Source organism: Macaca nemestrina, chromosome 8, assembly GCF_043159975.1.
Source record: "Macaca nemestrina isolate mMacNem1 chromosome 8, mMacNem.hap1, whole genome shotgun sequence".
Taxonomy (NCBI): domain Eukaryota; kingdom Metazoa; phylum Chordata; class Mammalia; order Primates; family Cercopithecidae; genus Macaca; species Macaca nemestrina.
In genome coordinates this window covers 153,744,759-153,758,433 of record NC_092132.1, presented here as the reverse complement: position 1 = coordinate 153,758,433, position 13,675 = coordinate 153,744,759, and the positions used below count along the sequence as shown (strand labels likewise).

Genomic DNA, 13,675 nt, shown 5'->3' with positions numbered 1-13,675 from the left:
CAGAAAGCTGCTTACATTTGCGGGGGGGGGGGGGGGGATCAAATGATCTCACCTGCATTTTCACTGCTGTGACCTCTTTTCTGGATCTGAGAGGGAGGACAGCAGGTACCTGTCCCACGTCGTGGGCCACATCCCTGGCTCTCTGCTTGCAGAAGAGGTACCAGGATACAGCCCTCGAGAAGCATAGAGAGGGCACAACTGAGAGACGCTTAAGGAATAAAGGGAGTAAGGTTAAAGATCCAGTTGTTACCACCTGAGCCTAATGTTACCACTAATGGTGGATGTCAGACACCATGTGACCCTGCTGTGCACAAGGCCCAAGAGCTACCCTGAAAGAAAGCAGCAGCTGGGATTAACCCGGCCTTTAGATCCAACTTCTTGTTTGTAGGAAGTGCTAAGGATGGAGGAGTGAGTTAAACACCTCAAACAACAGTGTGTTCAGGAAAAGCTGGGAGGGAAGGGAGGGACACAGGGGGCTCCTGATTCCAACATGAGAAGATTTCAGAGACAGAACCACCATATATGATGCATGATCATGGTTTTGGGGGAAAAACAGGTAAAAGGTATTTTCCAATTTTCCAGACAATTGGGCGTGCACACACACACACACACACACACACTAGATGATATAGGAAATTAATTTTGTTAAGTGTGCCAATGATACTGCACTTATGCAGACAGCATCTTTTTTTTTTTTTTTTTTTTAAGAAATACATCTTGAAGTACTTGGGGGTGATATGGTGTCTGTAATTTACTTTTAAATGGTTAACTAAATATATGTATGCACACACAAAGCAAATATGACAAATACAACCATTATTGAATTTCAGTAGCTGAGTTTATGGGTGTCCATTGTACTATATACTTTTGCATAGATTTTTTCATCATAAAAAATTTAAAAACTGAAATTGTCAACCTCCCCCCACCCCAAAAAAGCCAAATTAAAATACACACGGTTAATTATGAGAATTAACCACTATTTGAGGATTAAGTGTGGTTTGTTTCTCTTCCTTCACCCCACTGGCCTCAGGAATGAAAAACACTTTAAAGGGAGAAAAAAGTAAAACTCTGACCACGATCCTCCACCCCATCCTGTCCTGTCTGCTTCTTGTGTCAGAGCCACTGAGGGAAAATCACTATTTAAATGGTCACAATGGCTGGGCGCAGTGGCCTACACCCAGCACTTCGGGAGACTGAGGCAGGAGGATCACTTGAGCCCAGGAGTTGGAGGTTATACTGAGCCCTGATCGTGCCACTGCATTCCAGCCTGGGTGACAGAGCAAGACCCTGTCTCTAAAGAAAATTTTTTTAATAAAAACAAACAAATTGTCACACATTCCTAAGGTGCATTAGACTTTGCTGGGAGACGGCCTTTCTAGTTCACCATTGAGCTTAGCATTTCCTGCTGTTAAAATTAGAATAACTTTTATTCAGGATGTGCTCCTCGGAGATGAAACGGATGTCCGATTCTGGGAGCCGGAGGAACACGCTGCAGTGCACTTCCAGACTCTGGGAGGAGTGGGCAGGCACACAGAATCTCAGGAAGACGGTCCAGGGCAGCGGGGACATCCATCGTGTGTTGACTGTCAGCTCTGACAGCCCGGCTTGAAGCTGCCTTCTAAGGATAGAGACTGAACAGAGACTCCATGTGTCCTGGGCCCCAACAGACAAAATCAGAATGTGCAGGAGCCTGGGCAAATGAACCTATGACCCTGGGCAGCTGGCAGACTTTAAAAGCAAATTCCAGGTTCAAGCCTGTCTTTTTAAATATCTGCCCAAGGCTGCCATGGACCAAATTCCTAAAGATACCTTGTTGCCCTAGAAATGTCTTCAAAACTCAGTAACCCACTAGTTTTCCCACTTTGTCCAGAGACTTCGCTCCCACCTCCCCGAGCTACATGACCTTCCATCAAATCCACGCTCCACACAAAGAAAATAGCACCTAATTCTGATGAAAATGTCTGCCCATGGGACAAAGCCCTGCAGGGCCCAGCCTTGGCCTCGAGGGAAGGCAGGATTGGGGGTATGACACTAGCCCTCCCCCCCCCAAGAGCTGTGCCTTACCTCACACAACCTCCCTGGTCCTCACTGGGTGAGGTAGAAATGCCACCGGCTCTACTTCCTGTTGATGTGCGGACATTGATCCTCTCTAGGGTTGAGAACCAGCATTTAGACCCAGAAATGGACTTCATGGCGTCAAGGGAGAAACAAGCAAGAGTAGAAAATGAACAAAATGAACAAAACAAACGGGAGGGGACCGCAATGGACAGTGGTTCACAGAAGAGGGCCTGTTTCAGAAGAAAGAAAAGCCTCTTGGGGGTGGCACACAGGTGAGAGGACCCGATGGGTCAGGGCACCAAGGAGCCAGCCAGGTGAGCTGGACCCTTGGTGGCACAGGGACCTCAGGATCTGCAAGAGGATTCTATGAAAGCACATGCTTTAAGAGGCTGCAGGTGAGCCTGCCCGAGAACACCTCCCACACGAGTTGCCCCACGCTCTCCAGGCTTGGCCCCTCCACTGGCTGTTCAGCAGTTCCAGCCCTGAAGCCCCTCTTCACAGGGCCTCCCACCATCCCCAACCCTGTCCTCACCCACCAGCTTCCTCAGCAAGCAATTCTTTAATCAATTTTAAAGAGTATTAAGTATGTTACAGAATAGATGGCACTCGTGTGACAAAAATGAGAATTCCAAGAACTGAAGTTCAGAAGGCCCAGCCCCAACCACACCCCTGACTTTTCTCCTGTGAATGGAAGGGCGTTTCAGAACCCCAGTGGTACATGCTACCAGGGCAGGTCTCCCTTCTGCTTCCAATGCCTTCTACTCCCCGGGCCCAGGGCTCAGCCATGGGAGGAACCAGTGCAGCTGTCACGCGGGCGTCTCCTGTGGGTGTCCTGTGAGGGTGGCTGTTATGCGGTGGGTGCACAGGAAGCAGCCATGGTATCTGGGGTTGGGAGGCAGCAGGGGACCCAAATCTGGCTCCTACAAACCCTGGGGACCATGTCCCAGTGAAAGCACCACCCTGGGCCAAGACCCTGAAACACTAGAGAAGCTTTGGGAAGGTGCTTTCACGTAGAATGGAGGGAGACAAAGTGGCTTCCTGGCATTTGGGAGGGAGGTGGCAGGGGCTGCGTGCAGAGCTGGGATGCAGGCCTGAAAGCTGCATCTCCTCCACGGAGAGCACCTCAGACCCTGACCTCAGCAGCAGGCCAGGGTTGGGAAGGGTGCGCCTTCAAGCTGATCGTGTTTTGAGTACTTCATAGAACATGTTGCAGTCGGGCCAGGCTGAGGCTGGGCCCACAAGTGGACCCCACAGAGCACAGCTCAGATCAGTAGAGAGAGGCCCAGAGTAGGGAGCTGCCCAGGCTGCACTCATGTTGCTGGCATAGGCCATGGCCTCCTGAGACAGTACTCGGGCCACCGCACACCTTACAAAGGATGCCACCCACCTGGCCAGGGGAGGCCCAGACTTGACACAGAGGCCCCAGAACCACACAGCACCAAACCCCATCAGGGCCCAGCAGCTTCAAAACAAACTCAGAGCCAAACAGGTGTCTGCCTTGGTGCAAAGATCCCAACTTCAGCATCTGACCCCAAAACCCACACCAGAGGGGGACCCCCCTAGGGAAACGCCAGAGGTCATGGTAGTGGGAGGCGCCTTCCAGAAGGGAGCCCCAACACTCTCACAGTGGCTCAGACCTGGCGCAGGCACAGCCCTTTCCTGCCCAGACTCGGGACGTGGCCTTGGCCTCGAGCCTGCCCATCCTGAGCAGGCTGTCCCTGGTGGTCTGTGTGAGCAGCTCTGCACCTGTGATACTTTGCCTCATTCCTGGGAAATGCTGCATACATAGCCACAACTGAATCAAGGTTGCCCTTCCTCCCCACCTCAGCCTGCAGTCCCCCATCATCACTTGTCATTCCACCTGCAACAGAACAAACTCATTCCAGGCATTCAAGAGCGGGACTCTCAGACCTCACTCAGCATCTACAAAATGGGCACAGCAATGCCAGCCTTGCAGGACTGTGCTAAGGCCCCAAAGGGAGGCAAGGGCAAAGCACAGGTGTGTGACGGGTGTGGCGCACACAGGTGTCAGTGCCTGCTGGGGCCCAGCAGGGCAAGGCCACAGGCTGGTGTTGCTGCTCTAAGCCCTTCCACCTGTCCCCTCCCTAAAAAGCAACAGGAGCTCACATAGATGTTGCCTGAGCCTATCCCAGCCGACTGCAGCAGCAGAGGCAGCCGAGCCTCCTTCCAAAGCCCACAGGAACAGGCAGGCAGCATGGTCAGGCAGCCCTGCCACTTGTCACTGTTTAAAAATTAGATTATTTTTTAATAACCTAAGAACAAGTACATAAACAACCTAAATAATAAGTTTTCATTTTGCTCACTTCTAGTTTTATTTCTCAGCTGAGGTTTTTTGGCAGAAAGTTTAGTTGAATCCTCAAACACAGCTGGCCGTATGAGCTGGAGTTTTCCACTTCAGGGAACTGAAATATATTAATTCAATCAAAAATAGTTTACTTCCTCGGGGGAAGTAAACTGATTTTGTTTTGTTTACCTCCCTCCCAGCCCAGCCTTTCACTGTGCCAAGTCACTGCCTAAATTTAATAGCTTGACATTCTGGGAGGCCAATGGCCTTCACCTGGGGAGGGAGCGGGGGTCAGCAAGGGGTGCATTTTCAGCTCACCGTGCTCAAGTTGAGACGGAAAGCGACGGACCTGACGCCCCCTAAGGCTTTCAACCCAGTGGAGTAGAAAGCCCCAGACACTGCAACATTCCTGCCTGGCAGGCGGTCTCCTCTGTGCCTGGACTGCTCTGAGCTGAATCCACCCCAGGCTGTGCCTGCCTCCGTTTGGTAAATTATGACTTTTTTCCCATGATGCCCACATGGAAGCTGCACCTCCTCAGGGTGAGCACGTACATGAAGCGCGCACGCAGCCAGACAGCAGGACACGCACGTGACGGGCAGAGGTGAAGCTTCACAGACGGCACCAGCAGGACCCCAGGCTTCCAGCTGCTGCCTCGCTTCCCCGCAATCCAAGGTGGAGCTGCTGAGACAGCGGATGGCGTATCTAGGAAGCACCACAGGTATACACGCACCGTGTTTCTTTGTGAATAGTCAGTATTCTTTTCTAATATTTTTTGACACATTCCAGAAAGATTAAGAACAGAGGTAAAATTCACCCCAAAATTCTTTCATTTAAACACAACTATTAAAATGTATCATTTATCACGTCTTACTGTGCTTCTTCACAGCAGCAAGGGGGACACACTCCAGCTCCAACGGGAATGTGTCCGCATCACCAGATGACCCGTGTTCTTGAGGCAACGTGGCAGCAAAAGGTGGGTTTGCCTCATCAAAGGCCGCCCACACCAGTGCGCTAACGTCAGATTGTCTTGTGTTAAAAAATACAGATTGCCAAGAAAAAGTGGCTTTTAAAATAAATGCATTGTTAAATCTGATGTTCTCAGGAGTCAACATAGCAGAGAAGTAAAAGTACAGGGTACTGACGATAGATAAAAGCACCAGGTATTGACAACAAGGAGATAAAACCCACATCCAAGATCTCAGAGACCCTGGCCCAGGCGGGCAGGTGGAACCAGGGATGGAAGTCCACAGCCGGTCCCTCACCTGCCAGCAGCGTCATCAACTCTTACCTACCTGCTGATGCCATTTAAAAGTAAAACCTTCTCGGCTGTCGCTGTGAATGAAGCCTGTGGCTTCCCAGGTAGAGTCGGGGCTAGCCGCAGGACTGGATCAATAAGGCTGCCAGTACTCAGCGTGCTGCCCTTAGAGGGAGTCCCCGCCCCCCGCAGGTTAAGAACTCCCAGTAACAACAACGGGTGCTGTGCTCACGACCTCAGAACGTGGCAGGCTCCTGGGCCATCGCAGTGACTCACAGCAGTCCTAAGAGACAGGCCTGCTGCTTCCCGTTGTGCAGGAGGAACAGGGTCTCTGAGGCCGAGTTGCAAACAAACACCCACACGGTGGTGAGTTCAGGACGGGGCCTCACAGGTGGCATCATCACCTCCTCAGGATGGGCAGAGGGATGCCTGGCAGGCAGGCACACTGCATACTAGTTGTGACCTTCCAGTTGTCAGGACCTGTACTGGTAATCCCAGTCAACATCGCCTTCCTTCCACAGCAGCTGCTCTTGGCTCCTCACTACACAAGGGTCCCTAGCAGTGTGCCCCGGGGTGTGGCGTCCCTGCTGTCCCAGGGCTGTCAGCCCAGCAAGGAAGAGACGCCCCACAGAAAGAACACCCTGAACACAGCCAGGACGAGGAGGACAACCAGGAAGCTTGGTGTGAGCATCTGGGCTGAAGGGAGGGCGGCTCCATGGAACCGTTCCGCTGACCTCTCAAGACAGGAGAAAAAGGGTCACGGATGAAGTGGTGGTGATCAGCCCCTAACCTGGACACTTCACAGCCAAAGAAGCTACCGGAGAAACGTGTGGTGCCAGTTGCCTCCCACACTGGGCCACACCACTCAGCCCAAGTTCTCGGTGGGCTTCAGGATGCTGCCGGGGGGTGATGTGGCTCTGAGCACGGACCCGTCCCCGCCTGCCCGCCTGCTGCCTCGCTCCCAAGGCCCCGCATTCCTGCCCAAACCTCACGGGAAATGTCACTGTCTACACCACCCCCACCACAAACACCCAGAGTTGTCTTCCTGGAGGTGGCAGCTTTTACAGCAACTACACCAGTGAGTCCTGAATTCCCAGCAGAGGCTGAATTCCCAGCAGGGGCTGATGGGCACCAGCTGTATTCCACAAGGCCCCTCACCCGCCCAAACCCCGTGCCTCCTGCCGTTAGCTCTTTATAATTAAAGTGTTTAAACAGACAAGCGCCTTTGCTTATAGCTATTCAAGACTAATCTAAGATGCAGAAAACCTAATCTAAGATTAGGAAGTATTCAGTATTTCACAGATTCACCAATATCCTTCAAGCTTCACTATTTTCTCCTCAAAGCCCTCTGAGAACACTCTGACTTTATAAACAGAAAAGAGCCTGAAGTCAGCAGCCGGGACCCCTTCTCAGGGCTGGTGCTGCGGGCCAAGGCCTCAGTGAAAGGGCCACACTGAGCAGCCTCAGGGCACTGCCGGGCACTGCAGAGACTGCTCGGTTACCAAACAACGCAGCTCCAATGTTTGAAGTACTGAGCTGTCTTCTTTCAGTAGAATTTTACACTTTTGGACAACGGCCAAAAGCTAGTTCACTTTTCTGTTATTAGCTAAAAGCTTAAGTTTTCATTTCCATGTGATTCCTCCTTCACAGTAGGAATCTCAAAGGTTCTCAGGTAACAGAGTAGTGCTTTTCCTTAAATAGGTGCAGTCAACTGGCTGGACTTGCAGCTTCCCTAACAGCAGAGCAGTCCTGAGCCCAGCGGCCAGTGAGAGGTGGTGGCGGTGGCCTGCCCCTGTGCCCCTCAGGGCTGCAGCAACAACCAGATGTCAATGCACAAGCCCCAGTGGCAGGGTGAGGGCTGGTGGCCACTGCCAACCACTGACAAAGCCACCACAGCAGCTCTAGTAGGTATGAAGAACTACAAAACAATAAATCACTTAAATCTGAGGCTGAATTGAGCATAATTTCATCTGATTCAGCCCTCGTTTTGATGTCTTATATCCACCACTATGAACAATTTTGGGATGACAGAACCGCAGGCCAAGAGGGGAATCACTTGTTGCTGCAGTTTAAATCCCCAGATGTTGGTTCTGGCGGGTGCTGGGTCAGAGAGTTCACGTCGCAAGTCGCAGCCCCAGGCAAAGACACTTCTACCAAGCAACACAGCACCTGGATGAGGAGGGCCACTCTGTTTCCGCCGAGGCCGAGGCCGAGGCCGAGGCCGCTCACAGTGCATTCCTACCTCATCAGCTGGGCTAAAACTGGTTTTTTACCAGAAGGAAAAAAACAGCAGCAGCAAGCTATCTCAGTCATTCAGCACTGTTTAAACAACCTTTGGACTACTCCAAGCATTTTTTTGTTGTTTTCACAGGGCCTCACTCTGTCACCCAGACTAGAGTGCACTCTGCAGTTGAGGGGTTTTTTTGTTTTTTGAAAATGATCAAGTAAATGTTGATCTGGAAAAGTCACCTTAGCCAACTGATCTCTTCAGAGCTGACTCAAGTGTGCCCTGCTGGCTGGTCTTTTGGTTGATCAAGCAAATATCAACTGAAGAATGACCAAAAAAACTCAAAGCGCATTCATGGCTAAAACTAAACTGGGAGAGTAAGAGAGGGCAGAATGGTTCCCTCACCTGTGAGACAGCCAGAGGACGATCGGAATTACATGGCAGGTGTGGGTGAGAAGCTCACGCTTAGGCTCTGAGGGCACCAGGCAAGGCTGGGGGGGCAGAGTGGGCACCCATGCCATCCATGCTCCCCGGCGAGGGTGGAGTAGGTGACAGTGCAGTCCACACTCACCCATGAGGTCAGCGAGGAAGGCCGGGGAGTCCACCTGCTCAGGATGCAGGTCTGAGAAGAGGGATCCCACACGGCCCTGCGCCTCCCTGCAAAGCATCTGCACCCAAAAAACGGCCTCAAAGGCACTGCGGGCTCCAGGGTCCCGCTCCCACGGGAAGTGAGCAGCATTCTCTAGAACAGGCCGCTGCTTTCTAAAAGACTTGTTCCTAAGAGATGGTCATTTTCCTAAAGATAAATAGAAAGAATTGTTGCTACTATGTTCATGTTTCTCCACTCGGAGGAGTAAAATCTTGCTTAAGGACAGAACTCATGAAATAAAGAACCAAAAACAGCAGCCGGGGTGCCCCGCCACACTGTTGCCCTCCAGAGTGGAGGGCCCTGCACCGAGGACTCAGTCACACACAGGCCGTTCAAATACGCAAAAGACACATCATGAAAACCAAGGTTGAAGTTGCTCATTTATTCGTGAAAAGTCCACATGTGTTTACTGCATTCTAAAATGAGGCTAAATAGGAAAGGTGCCATTAGCTCTGAGTGATTAAAGCCATCGTAAGCAGATGCCAGTAATCATGCAAACCAATAATGAAAGAGCTTAGAAACAATATTTTTATTTTTAAAAAGCCTCAACACTAAGGAGGAACCCTTCTCTGAAACCCATCACTTTCCTATTAAAAAATTTAAAAAGTACAGTAGAAGGAGCACAGGACAACTGTCTCCACACAGGGAAGCTGTGTGTTTACACAATTCAAACACCCAGAATAAAAACCACATTCTCCCATTAACTTGTGAAGATAACAAATTTGCTTTGGTAAGTTCTTTCAAGAAAAGATATTTTTTCTCCCAAAGCACATCAATAAATATTTATATTAAAAACCACAGTTAATTTAATCAGGCACAGAAGAAAAAATCATTTTTACATTAGTCTTTGTAGATAAGAAAAATCTGATTTACAGTGCACATTCCAATCCCAATCTGAGTTTGTCCTCAAATTTTGAGAAATAGCATAAAGAACCATTTTGCCAACTGTGCGTCACAATTCTATGATTGACGTGAGTTGCAGGCACTTAGCGTTCCAACAGAGGCACAGCAACCGCTGCCATCACACCACAGAGCTCCCCACTACGTGGGCAGCGTCCCCATCTCCCCACACACGTGTGATTTCCAGAGTTTCAAACACAGTGTTTACATTCCTGCGCAGCAAGACCATGTTAGCCAAAAACAAGCCTACACTGACTTCCGCTTGAAAGCATTTGCAGAAGTCATGAAATGGTGGATGTTTTTACTATCCCAGCAAGCACTTCTCTAGGGAGAAAGACAGTTACGACTGTTTACCTGAGGAAACTTCTGATTTGTCAACTTAACTGTTATATTAAAAATTATGAACTTGTCTCTGTGTGACGGAACAAAGAAAACCTCCACAACGTCCCCGTTTCAAGGTTCTAATACAAACTGGAATTTTTGTTTGAACACCACTTGAAGCATGTCCCCCTTTCAAGACTTGATAAGTAAACTTCTTCTTCTATTAAAAAAAGTAGATGATTGACAGAAGGCTAGATGGATGCAGACTGAGAGACGACAGACAGAGGGTAGGTGAATAGATACAGATGATTGATAGGTATAAGCGATTGATACAGATTATAGATTTAGCTAGATGAATGGATGTATTAGGTTGATGCAAAAGTAATTGCTGTTTTTTCCATAACAGATGACAGATCAAGTAAACCTGTTCTATTAAAAAAACATGCAGACGCTGGTAACACTGCAGTATGTTCTGCCATCAGGCACACTCAGTTATTCCACAGGAGCAAGTGGAAGGAACATCCACACACATGAAACAGCACACAAGTGCATGCCGAGCAACTCAGGAAAGGGTTTGTGTCTTGTTTGTATGTGAGGGGAATGCACAGTGTAACTGGAGGTTTTATTTTGCTTTTAAACAAAAAAGAAAAATATACCTTTTCTTTCAAACCACTTTTACCTAAGATAGATATCTGCAGGACTTGCTGATAAGTGCCAACCTGCCAGGGACACATAACTGGCACCTGATACTGTGCAGGATCACATTGTCAAGGACACTAAAGCAGACAGAAAAAGAAAGCGCAAGATGCTCTCAAACTGGCTGTTGGTTCTTGTGGAGAAGACACAGCTTCTCACAGATCTGACACCAATCACAATCGGCATCTCGCTTTGCAAGAACAAACATATGAGCCTAATAAAAAAGAGGCACTTCAGTATTTTATGCACAGTCTTCACTCTATAATGAGCAAGACAATGTTTCCTAAATAAAATTATCATCATACTTCTTTAATCTGTAAACAAAAGAGAGAGCAAATGTTTTAAGAAAATAAAGGAACCGATTTAGAAGTTCAAAAGAGGTAAAAATAAAATTCCAAAAAAGAACCATGGTTACTATCCAGTGCACACACAAGAGGCTATTCCTCCCTCAGCAAAAGATGAACATGCATTTTAAGATACTGACATTTTACACCCAAATATAACCTTTGCTTTTCCAGTATTTGTTTAAATATTTGTTTAATAAGAACAAAGTTTAATTTGTCAAGTTAAACAAAATTTAACCTAACTTTGGAAGATTCATCTTACCTCCTGACTGTAATTTTCTGGCAAAAGAAAAGAACTGCATGACTGCTGCATTTGTATGTGCTACACACAAGAAAAAGGGATAGAAGTCCTGAAACAGAACGACGACAGAGGGCAGCATGAAGATGATTTGTGGCAAACTGCAAATCATTACTGCTGTATTATGGGACAGCATCAAAAATTCACATCTCCAGTTTCTGCAAAACATGGACTGATGGGTATTTCTGCAATAAGGCAATCAAATGTACAATCCCTGCATGTGTTCACCAAGGAGTCACAGTGTGTGTGAGAGTTCATTAAACAATGAAACAGAGGTCCAAATATGAAATATAGGCAAAAAGTAGACTCTATTCCTTCTAACAGAAAAGACTCAACAACTACATGGTATACTAATAAAAGGCCACCACGCCGGGGCACACTTGCCACGCAGCCCCCTCACTCCACCTCCTCCGGGCTGTCCGTCAGGTGGCCTTTACTCTGCCGTCGGATGCTCACCAGCCTCCCTGCCGAGCGCAGGCTCCACCTGGAGCTGTTTGCAGAGCTGGCCAGGCTGGTATACTTGGTCGAGCCCTTGGTGTCATCCTCCCAGCCTGACCAGGATGGGTGGCCACCCATGGTGTCCTCAGGGTCAGCCGATATGTCTTCAAGAGCAAGTTTTGGAGGCTCCCAACCTTCAATTTCATCTGGTTTTTTAGACTGTATATTCTGTTTTAAAACCAAATTGTCCCAAAATCCAGATTTCTTCTCTGCCTTCAACTCTTCTTTTAATCGTAAGTTAGTTCTATAGGAGATGAAAGAGTTAGGTGTTGGTGACCCAGTGGTCTTAGGGTCTCAAGCTGTATCCATTTTACAAACATAAAATTCTTTAAAATTTAAAAAAATTGTTTAGAAAACTAACACAAGTCTATAAGAAAAGTTTCAAATATTAAAGTTAAGGAAAAATCAGTCACTACATGTTGTTAATGAAGTGTGTAAAAGCCATATTTTAGGACACCACTTGGCAATACATAAGCAAATAACTAGTTCTGACAAGAAATAAGTATTATTACACAAGAGAGATCCTCAAGGCAATAGGAAGGTAGTACTCAAGATTTTGAGCAAATCAGATCTATGAGAATCCAGGGTCTAGATTAAGAAACAAGGAGGGAAATCTATTCAATTTTTCAAATAGGTTTGCAATTGGATTATTAATATAGCAAGGTTGTGTCAAGCATTTAGTAGGTAATTTACTCAACAAAAATAAGAATTCAGAACACCATCTACTATAAAAAGGAAATGGTAGTGAGCGACAGCTACTGAAGAAAGATCTTCAACTACTCTTCACCCTGACTGTCCGTGAGCATCACCTGGGAACATTTGTAAGAACACCAGTGCCCAGGCCCTCTCCTTCCAGATGCTGATGTATTAGCAGGTCACCTGACCAGTTCATCAGCAGGTGAACCAGTTTACCCGTCTTCTACAGATGAGGATTGGTGAAGTCACAGCTCCATCAGAGCACGCCAGGCCACGTGTCTGTCCTCAGTGCACAAAAGTGCCGAGAAGCAGACCGGGGGCCCACAGTCCTCAAACAAAAGCAAACTCTGTACTTGTCGACTCACCAGGATTCATCTTCTAATCAAACAACTTTCCATAACACAGAGTAAATATGCCATTGGTAATATCATTGGGTAGTCACTGAACTTATATTTTCAACTTTACACTTTTAAAATTCTGAAACACTGATGATAAATTCGCAAGGTCAGTTTAAATTTATTAAATTTTCTAAAATCTTTTACAGTTTACCAGTCAATCCTTTGCATTTTTAACAGTCGTTTTTTGATGTTGCTGTTTTGATTTGGCTTTTTTCTGAAACTACTAAAAATCCTAAGTGTGGCTACAGGCTGCTGTAAGGCTAATAAGTTCAATTTATAATTCTAAGTTATTTTCCACGTTTCCATAACCTTTCAAAATGCCAACAGAGACCCTCATAACCTTTTATCCAAAGTATAGTTTGTTTTTCATCGAACAACGCAACTCATTTCTTTTTTTTTTTTTTTGAGACAGAGTCTTGCTCTGTTGCCTCAGCCTCCCAGAGGTTCAAGCAATTCTCCCACCTCAGCCTCCCAAGTAGCTGGGATTATAGGCATATGCCACCATGCCCAGCTAATTTGTTTTTTGTTTTTTTTTTTTTAGTAGAGATGGGGTTTCACCATGTTGGCCAGGCTGGTCTCGAACTCCCGACCCTATGATCTGCCTGCACTGGCCTCCCAAAGTGCTGGGATTACAGGCATGAGCCACGGTGCCCAGCCCATTTCTGTTTATTCACAAGGGGGATGTTAACTCCGAAGCACACATCACGAAGTCCATGACCATCTGCCACTCAACAGGGACAGACGCAGTGGGGAGGGAAACAGGGACTTGCCACACCCCACAGCGTGTCCAGTTACACTGTATTTATGCCATCAAGTTTTCACTTCTACCTCCTCAGTGACTTCCTCCCTCTCCTGAAATGATCATTTTCTTACACAATTGTGACTTACCCTTTGGACTTGGGAGATTTACATCTTTCCAGGAGATGCTGCTCATCATCTTTATTAAACAGTGAAGTCACTTCTTTCCAACCTCGGAAACTTGCTCCCTGAACCTAATAAAAGGTTAAGAAAAATGTCAAATGTGATGTC

General features: G+C 47.5%; 2 protein-coding genes across 7 annotated transcripts in view; one reads left to right on the top strand and one right to left on the bottom strand.

The window, feature by feature from the left end:
- LOC105491906 (F-box protein 25) overlaps positions 1-1,927 on the top strand; it is a 79,059-nt gene extending 77,132 nt beyond the window's left edge. Inside the window, exon 12 of the mRNA XM_071068685.1 lies at positions 1,031-1,927. The gene's annotated coding sequence lies outside the window, so the exon portion shown is untranslated. The remainder of the gene's footprint in view (positions 1-1,030) is intronic.
- TDR (testis development related protein) overlaps positions 1-13,675 on the bottom strand; it is a 76,113-nt gene that overhangs the window by 10,245 nt on the left and 52,193 nt on the right. For 3 of the 6 annotated variants that reach the window (XR_011607322.1, XM_071068691.1, XM_011758643.2), the window contains exons 2-5: positions 13,535-13,638; positions 11,511-11,796; positions 2,065-2,186; positions 53-208 (exon numbers count right to left, since the gene is read on the bottom strand). Coding sequence is in view for 5 of the 6 variants with exons in the window: in XM_071068691.1 (XP_070924792.1) it covers positions 61-208; positions 2,065-2,186; positions 11,511-11,796; positions 13,535-13,638 (660 nt within the window). In the remaining variant the exon portion in view is untranslated. Of the gene's footprint in view, positions 1-52; positions 209-2,064; positions 2,187-8,862; positions 11,797-13,534; positions 13,639-13,675 lie in introns of those variants that run through there. The other 3 variants (XM_011758641.3, XM_011758640.3, XM_011758644.3) reach the window with 2 other exon arrangements.